Source organism: Halyomorpha halys, unplaced genomic scaffold (assembly GCF_000696795.3).
Source record: "Halyomorpha halys isolate HHAL.00 unplaced genomic scaffold, Hhal_1.1 Scaffold683.1, whole genome shotgun sequence".
Lineage (NCBI taxonomy): Eukaryota > Metazoa > Arthropoda > Insecta > Hemiptera > Pentatomidae > Halyomorpha > Halyomorpha halys.
Window position 1 is genome coordinate 284,307 of NW_027108384.1, and position 9,592 is coordinate 293,898.

The following is a 9,592-nucleotide window of genomic DNA, read 5'->3' on the forward strand; positions in this document are numbered from 1 at the left end:
ATAAAATTATATCGGAATATTGTTGCTAATATTCGAGGTCGATATTCCACCAATATAACATATCAAAATAAATATATAATTATAAAAATAAAATATCGAAATACTATTATTAATCTTTTTATTAACTCGTCTATTCTTTTAAAAATAAATATCGATATTTCGATAAAATAATTCTTATTTAAATTCTCTATAAAATTTTCTGGTCATTTTTAAAAAATATCAATATTTCAATAAAATAATATCAGAATATTGTAGCTAATATTTGATATCGATATTACAACAATGTAAAATATTGAAATAAATATGTAATTATCAAAATAAAATATCGAAATACTATTATTAATCTTTTTATTAACTCGTCTATTCTTTTAAAAATAAATATCGATAATTCGATAAAATAATATCGGAATATTGTTGTTAATATTCCATATCGATATTACAACAATAAAAAATATCAAAATAAATATGTAATTATCACAATAAAATATCTATATTCCATTTTTAAATTTTCTATACAATTTTCTAGTCTTTTTAAACAAAATATTAATATTGATAAAATAATATTGGAATACGTTGCTAATATTCGATATCGATATTACAACAACGTAGAATATCGAAAGAAATATGAATTTTTCAAAATAAAAAAAAAAAATTTGAGTTCATAGCAAGCTAGCTGTAAAATTAGTTCCCAACACTTATTTATCATCAATCTATAAAGTACATATTCAGACAATACCATGGATTTTAAATATATGGTAATCAACAGGGATGAATTTATGTTTATTACTAATGGAAATTATTTTTAATTAGAATAATCCCTCGGTAAAGCATAGATAAATGAGAGATAATATGAATGAACAATTCATTGTTTCCCCAAATTTCAGAACATCACTGATTAATCAACATAATCATAAATTATACAATTGGTACATTCTTTATATTACAATTATTTCAACATATCAAAATTCAGATACATATATGACTAAAAAAAACATATACTGAAGACAATGAAACAAAAATATTCTTTCCAAAATAAAATTACAAAAGCTAAATTACCAATTTTTGGTTATATCAAATATCAGGATTACTCCATTTGTTCCTTTGTAAACATCAAGAAATTCAGCATCGAGAGCAGGAGTAACATCTTCAGAAAGCTTTAAGCCATCCAGTTGCACCCGTTTCTTGCCTTTATCAACAACATCCCATACCTCAACTTTTACAACATCATCAGTTGTTTTATAATTCCAGTTTATGCTGGCAACCTATGCAATATCAATATAGATGTTATACATAAATTAAATTACAAAAAAAAAAAGGAGTAAGAAGGTTTTACTGAACAGTATTTTAGAAATATATATTTAAACATTTAAAGAAAACACTAATGGAAAGTAGATGAATATTAACTTATTTATCCTAAGATTAATACACACTCAGAATAATTTATAGGACAACGATACATTGGCCCAAATAGTTCAGCTGTCATCATTTAACATAAAGTTTTTCATTACAAATAAAAACATTTGTTTTCAAATCATTCATAATATTAAAAAAAATGCCTGCTAGTATAAAAATGAGTTAATTAATGTATACAAATTTTTACTCTATATCAGGAAAAAAGAAAATTATGATTTTAGGAGCAATAAAAAGTGGGCAAAGAGGACATGAATCAATTAATCAATGAATTTATCAAACATAGTAGTTTTATAGGAAGGATTTTAGAGATATGAAGAGAGGAAGCATATATAACAGAACTTTGGATTTGAATGAAGGAGTTGCTAGATATAAGACTGATAGGAATGAATTAAGATTAATTTATTGATTCTTGTTTTCATTCAGAATGTTCCTAAAAAGTTTTCATATTTATAGCAAAATGAAGTTTTGTAATTTTCTTCAAAAATACATTTATGAATTCCATTCATTTAATAATTCTTGCTTTTATTCAAGACGTTTCCAACAAATTTTCCCATTTACGGCAAAATGAAAAGAAACATGTTAAACTGTGCATCATGTCAATTGAATGTAAGAAGGGAGAAGAGATATTTACCCTCTTGGGTACAAGTCTCACTTCTCGGCTGCCATATTTCTGTGGGTGAGATATGGTTAAACTATTTTTTCACATTAAGTGTGTAATCCTTGTAAATCAGAAAGAATATTCTAAAGTGACATATCAATATTTCTAAATAATATATACCTGAATTTCTTCAGTAGGTATATAATCTTGGACAAATTTTTTACCCTGCAAACGGTGAAAAAGGCAAGTCTTTCCAGTATTCCTATCACCTTTAATTATTATTTTCACTGAAACATTATAATAATAGGTTCAATTTAAACATGCTACAGAAAGAAAACTATTAGATTCCTTATTACTAAGAGTAAGGAATTGATAAATAATAAAGCATAAAAAAAAAGATAAAGTAATGCCATTCTGGTGTAAAACCCTTTATATTTACTTTATAATTAAATAACGTTCTTCATGTATTTTTACAATAGGAAAATACATTCAAGAGAAAGGAAAAATTAGATTATTAAAATAAAAACTAAAATTTCCTGATTACTGACTGTTTTTTTCCAAAAAGTTAAATATTTATTTAAGGACTGCATGTAAAAACTATTAGTTGATAGGTATTACCTACCATTTATTCACAATAGACCTTAAAAAACAAATCTTATTAATTTTAAAGTTGGGTCTGTCATTTTGAATTTTGAAGAGTTAAAACATTAAAAATTTTACTTTTTGGATTCTCTCATTGGTAACAGGCTTAAAGCTATAAGTTTGCCAATTTTCAAGATTATAATACTGGCAGCATGTTAGAATCTGTACAGATGAGTAAGTCAGTGAAAAAAGTCACTATCTGTGAGTGAGCGAATGAGTTCTACCAGAAATGGTGTACCACCTATATTTAAAGTAATTATTTCGAACTATAGTATTTAGATTAAAAATGTAATGTACTGTACTTTACTTGGTGTGTACAAAGCATTATAGAGTATAAGCGCCATAGAGTTCTTTCTACCTAGGATGCTTTTACTGAAGAAAAGCTTTATTATTTAATTAATTTATTTCTATTTGATATAATTACTAAAGAATAAACAATTGTTTAACAGTATTCCTCTTTATCAGAGGACTTATAATACTGTCATCATACATTAATAACAGTGTGACATGAATTAAAAATTGTATACACTTAAATATTCTATTTAACATGATGTTACTGTTATATTGAATTCCCTTGGCAAATTTCCGCTGCAGATTTTGAGACATGGATTGGTGACTTAGGGGGTTGTTACTTCCATTATTAAGAAGACCTACACTGTCAACTTTGCTGCTCCCAGTTAACCTTTTTAATGCCGAAAACATTGTTGACCTGAAAACAAATTTAAAGTTAACTAAGATAGCTCTGAGATTATTCATTGTTTTTTATCTTTTTTTTAGTTTTTGGATCTGTGGATTTGTGTTTTAGTTTATATATTCCCTTAACTTATTTACTTATTAAATATTTCTTTTAACTTATCTATTCATTGAAGTATTTCTATTAACTAACTTTTTGTTTTGTTTTTTCCTAAATCTATATATTAATTTTTTTAACTTTATGTGTTTCTTCATATAAACTGATCTGTGATGTCTATTATGTCTTTGGTGTGACTTTACGTTGCTGTCTGATGATAAATTTGTTGAATGGATCAAACGTGGACAGCGGATCACTGGAAAGGGGAGGTCTGAGATTGAGAGAATAAAATTGTCAAGTTAATGAAATAACATTGTTAAATTGATAAAGAAAGAAAAAAATATATAAATGAAATAAAATATTTGTATTTAGTATTTATATTTGTTGAGGAGTATTGATAGTGAAGGAAAAAGGAAGAGAAAAAAAATTATTGTTATATCATGAGAATATATGTATTGTATAATGTCCGATCATGGATTGATTGGTATGCTGCGTATTGTAGCAACCTAATGTAGTTGGGCAGCATGGCTAAATAAAGCATTTCTCTCATTAACAAGTTATAAAAGATCCCAGAAAATGCATTTATATTTCTTCAAAATTGAAGGATCTATGCCATTTTAGAATCTTGTAATATCAACAATGTTATTATTATTCATAATCTCTTATTATGGCACTTCATAATCTGAAATCTTAAAGACATGATACATTATTTTAATGCATTTTTTCATTGTCTTTCTAATTGAAATATTAAACAATGATAACAGACTTACTACACTTATCAGAAGAGTAATTCACATTGTTTTCCAACAGATTGTGCCTGAAGGAGGAGTGGAAAGATTTCTTACCTCACAGCCAAGGAGAAAATATTCTCACTTCAGTGTTCACCATTTATAGATCAATGATTAAATAAATACTCAAGTAATATTATAATTATTAGTAGTAAACATAGTAAATTTAATTACCTCTTTAACAACAATACTGAAAAATTTAATATGATAAAAAGGAAAAAAGTGATTTCAGGTAAGACTTTTTGTTTTAATTTAAGATCGTAAAAAAGGCCAAGTAAACACTGATACAGGTAATAACAAAATTTAAAAAGGCTAAGTAAACACTAATTCAAGCAAGTTTTACCTAATATAATGATCTACTATATATTATTTTTTTGTTAGAGAGTAGGTAACTTAAATAAAAACACTAATATCATTTCGACCCTCAAACTATTATAAAGGAGACACAGTTGATTTGTATAAGTTATTGAAATTTTTTTTTCATTCACTAATCGCCAAAGTCACTTATAATTATTTATATTCTTATTGCATCAATTTCATTTCCAAGAATTTTCTTGTATAACACAAAGTATTGTGGTTTGTGTTATATAACAAAATTGTTAGAAACTAAATTGATGCAATAACAATATAAACAATTATAAGTAAATTGAGCAATTAGCCTTTGTGTTTTTATTTAAATGATCTACTATATTGCAAAAATAATTACATCAAAATAAGAAATATTTAGTTTAAGTTTTGAAAATGCCAATGTAAGGGCAGAACATTATCTTAGTAAAAGATTAAGACTAAATTAGGCCCGGGGAGGAGGGTAGCTCAGTGAGTAAGGCACTATGTTACTAACTCCAGAGCCTGGATTTGAATTCGGCTAAAGCAGATAATTATTTATTCTGTTACTTTAGTCCTAAGTCAACCCTGTAGGTTAGGGGGACTCTCTTGAGGCATACTCAGACTCTATAAAGAGGGTACCCATAATTGGGGAAAAAAATCTGGTGGTTTGAGTGTGATCATGAACAAATCACTTCCTTGCACGGCCGTCATTCAACACAGGGGTTGGCAAAAAGAACCACTAGGGCCACTTGCCAGACTAGTTCCACACACCAGTTACCAACACCAATAATGTTAAAAATTAATTAAATTATCACAATATTACTAAAATGTTATAAAATAAATAATATAAGTTTCAAAAATGTAGGATATGGCTTTACTATATCCCTAACATTCTTCCTAAAATCCTAACATTGTAACTATAATCTTATAAACAATTTTAGTAAAATAACCAACTTTAGGATTTATATGATCATTGATCAATTAATGATGATGAATGAAATCTTCCCCCTCCTACTGATACAATCATTAGGGAAATAGCACGAACAACTCTAATGACAAGATATATAAGCAGTGGTGATATTCGAAATATTTGACAAAGGGTTCGTTAACAGAAAATTGCACAGAGCAGTTTTCTTGGAAACTATGAACAGTATAGTTTAGTAGTGGTACAAAATATAATACGTACATATATTTTAAAAGAAACAAAACCACTGAGAAACGTTATGTGTGTTTCAGAAGGTTTGAAAATTTTAAAACCAGGTTCGGCCGAACCTATGCGAGTCTGCTGAATATCACTACTCGATGATGTCTTCTCTGCTTTTACATCATATAGTAATGCTATTAAGAATAAAAAATTCTATAATGGTTTAAATCCTTCAATTTTGAAAAAATTATAATGTATTTTGCAGGATTTATCATAATGAATAGAAATGAGATATTAAAAAATTGGTATTGATTCCAAACTCTAAATTTTCGCCAAACATCAACCCCATAAGTTGCTTCAAATTTAAAAAGTAATGGGAGTTATTGCAATTATAGACTTAGACCGGATTAAAAAAAACTGACTATTTCTTCCCTACTCCACTTTCTACTTTATTTTGTTCCATATTTTTTACCCATTTCCTTTAAATTATTTCATTTTATTTATAATTTTTTTTTTATTGAACTTATTATCTCTTTCTCTTGTCCTAACCTAGTCTTACTTCATATCTGAAATATTGACGACACTCATTTTTTTTTTTAATTTCTTATTATTATGTATATTTTATCTCTTTTCTACATTATATCACATTCTGTCTATTTCATAACCCATCTTGATTGTATGGTCTAACTGTACATTTTATTATTTCTTAGTTTAATGTATAATTTTTTTTTTTTATACCATTTAAATACTCTTATTTAATTACTATACTCTTCATAAAGTATATCTTTTTTATGATTGTTTTCTCTTATTATATATTCTTCTACTTTTTTTACACGATTGTTTTCGTCATCTCCTGTTTCCTTTTTCACTATGATATTACCTTAATATACATTTAATATCTTTCTTATTGACACACAAATTTTTCATTAAAAGCCATTTCATAGAGGCTTGCTACATAGGCTGAAATGCAGCACATATAAAAAATGAGATTTACTTGTTAGTTATTTTTTTTCTATAATTGAACCCCCCCCCTCCCTCTTAAAACTTATTTTGATAAAAAAAAAAAAAGTTAGGAAGCTAAATTAAAAAAATCTTTATTAAGCAATTGAAGCATTAGCTGATAATATCTAAACAGAAATTCATTTAACAGACTAAATGATTTTTTCTTTAAAATATGAAATTGTAAAGAAAATAATATGGATTAATCCACTATATTAAAGGGATCAATCCCAGAATAAATAAAGATTATTATTATTATATTCTCCCCTTATGATTACTTTCTACATTGGCTTATGAATTATACTCTTGATTTATTAATATTCATGTTTGATATGATTGATAATATAAAATCATATCATATCAAAAACATACAGGATAAAAAATATTTTAATTTAGTCTTCGAATACTTATAGAGCAATTTAACAATGAAAGATAAGACAAACTTACATGAAAGATAGATTTGTAATTATTAAGATTTTACAGTTTACTTTTGGATTTACCTGCAAATGAGTAGATCAAATTCCAGGATTTTTTTTTAAAGATTTTTAAATACGTATAAATGAAACTATATAGTAACAGATAGTTTTGATATTCATATAATATAATGTTTAAAATATAATTATATTTGAATTAGGGTGAATTACAATTAATAACATCATGGTTATGAATCATACAACTTGAAAAATTGCTTTCTGTATTAGAAGTGCATTAAAATAAAAATAAACATAACATGATTCCTAGACAACTTCAACTGCCTTGATTTTAATACATAAATGATAATTTTGATAATGATAATCCTCAGAATGATTTATTCCCCCAAGAAACATTTGGAAATTGATACAGATTTAACTTTCTACATAATTAAAATTTCATAATTTTCTAGTCATCCAGAATATAATAATAATCTTTAATCTGCTTTTTACTAATATAAGAAAGTACTAAATGGCGACTTAATGTACTGATTATAATTATAAAACGATCTATAGATGATGAAGACATTAAGGTTGTCAGTTGTCAAAATCTCTTTATCTGATAAATACTCACATGATGAGAGGTGTGAATCAGATCGGTCAAGTATTTTTGATTATGGCAGACAAATAAAAATTAAATTTTAATACTATGAAAACATTAGAAATCTCTTCGCACTTAACCAACGCATATCAAACATTTCAAAAATTGTTTCAAACTAACAGATGTTTGAAAACAAGGTAGAAATGTGTAGGCCATAGAGGTACATTCATATTGACATTCAATGAGGAGTTACAATGATCGAAATACAATTTCATTGATCACATTATTTGTATATGAAGTTCGTATTGCTAATTAACATGACAATTTATTATGGAGAACAATTTCTTTATTTTTTTTAAAAACTGTTCGGAAAAAGTTTGAAAATAAATAGTGCAGCCAATAAAAGCATAAGTGTCAAAATTGTCCTCAACACATTTATCCACATGTTAATGGAAACCGGGGTTTAGGCATAGTGAATTTTTCAATTTAGTTGTTTTCTTTCTGATTCCACTTAACCAGAAGGCCTCGACAATGCGTATTCAATATATATAGGTAAGGTGATTGACAATGAGGTGATGAGATAGGATAAGACTAACGGGTGACAGCCGTAATTTCTCTTAAGATACCGTAACTTCTTTCTAGCGGGTATTATTCCTGTAACCACGAAGGAGGTATGCAAGCCTGGAGAGTAGCCAGCCACCAGGTCGTGCCGGACGGTGCTACCGGGTACTATTCCTAAACGAAGGGGGATATGTAAGCCCGGAGGGTAGAGAGGGTCCCTCCTACGAAAGGATATTAGTTAGAGGAAAGAGGAGACCAGAAAGGAGCAAACTTGAATTAAGAAAATTCATTAAAAAAAAAAAATAATAGCTCGAGAGAATATATTGAACGTCTTACCATCGATGGGGTAAAGATTCTGTTTACTCTACAAAAGCCAGTGAGAGGCATCACCTGTAAGAACTTACTTATTTGTGATTCAGTATATTCCCCTTGGCCAACTTTATTTATTGGTTCAACGTATAAATTATAAACAATTATAATGCTATTTACTTGTTTATAATAAAAAAATAAATCAATATAAAATTTGAATAAGGAAAACATAAGTGGTGTTCCTCGGTTACGTGAATTGAAGCTCTTCGTCTTGGCGGGAAGTACTAACGATGTTAGAACGGCCGGTCTCTGATAAATAGCGCCGCTACATTGCTCCTCTCTTAGAAGACGGAGTCTTAGAAAATGGTCTGAGTTTCCCGAATAATTTTGTAGGCCGGTTCATTGAAGGGTTTGGTCCTGAGGAACTTTTTCTATATCTTTGGGGTTGGATTATATGAGTATATCACGGTGCTGGTTGTTTTGCTCGTTGGTATAATATGGTGAATCCTCCACAAGCGGCATTTCCATCAAGCGGTCTGTGTCATTGATTTCTCTAAGGATGTTTCCTTGAGTGAAAGGTACTCCCAGGGGTATCGGTCTGTACCAGTCCATTATATTTCCTTGATTGCCCTTAGGTTCTGGGGTGGTTCTATTTATATGATTATTTTGCCTCGCCAAGGTGAAAAACGTACTGTAGGTTTGATATCTCGACCTACGCGGGCTTTATCATTTGATCATAAAAAAAGATTAAAGAACCAATGAGATGAAACGAATAAAAAAGTTATATTCTATTGTTATATATTACTCACTACCAGTCTAATGGCCGCGGAAATCCTGGCGCGGTATAACAGAATTCAAGACAAATTCACCGAGATGTTTGAGACGATCGAAGTACAGGGTCGAATGCAATTCCTATCCATGGTACTGAAGATTCAGTTCACAAAAGAACTGGGCAAGAAAGAGGGAATGCCGAGAGACCGCTCATTTGTGGAATGTGCTCAAGATCTCAT

The 9,592-nt window shown here is 28.3% G+C and overlaps 1 protein-coding gene across 2 annotated transcripts in view; it reads right to left on the reverse strand.

Moving 5' to 3' along the window:
- The window catches only part of LOC106685342 (rab-like protein 6), a 129,568-nt gene extending 121,647 nt beyond the window's left edge, over positions 1 to 7,921 (reverse strand). The window contains exons 1-4 of one of the 2 annotated variants that reach the window (XM_067046693.1): positions 7,746 to 7,921; positions 3,211 to 3,362; positions 2,192 to 2,298; positions 1,057 to 1,262 (exon numbers count right to left, since the gene is read on the reverse strand). In XM_067046693.1, the coding sequence (XP_066902794.1) occupies positions 1,057 to 1,262; positions 2,192 to 2,298; positions 3,211 to 3,362; positions 7,746 to 7,747 (467 nt within the window). In that variant the 5' untranslated portion in view covers positions 7,748 to 7,921. Of the gene's footprint in view, positions 1 to 1,056; positions 1,263 to 2,191; positions 2,299 to 3,210; positions 3,363 to 7,201; positions 7,221 to 7,745 lie in introns of those variants that run through there. The other variant, XM_067046694.1, reaches the window with a different exon arrangement.
- Positions 7,922 to 9,592: the final 1,671 nt, after the last annotated feature.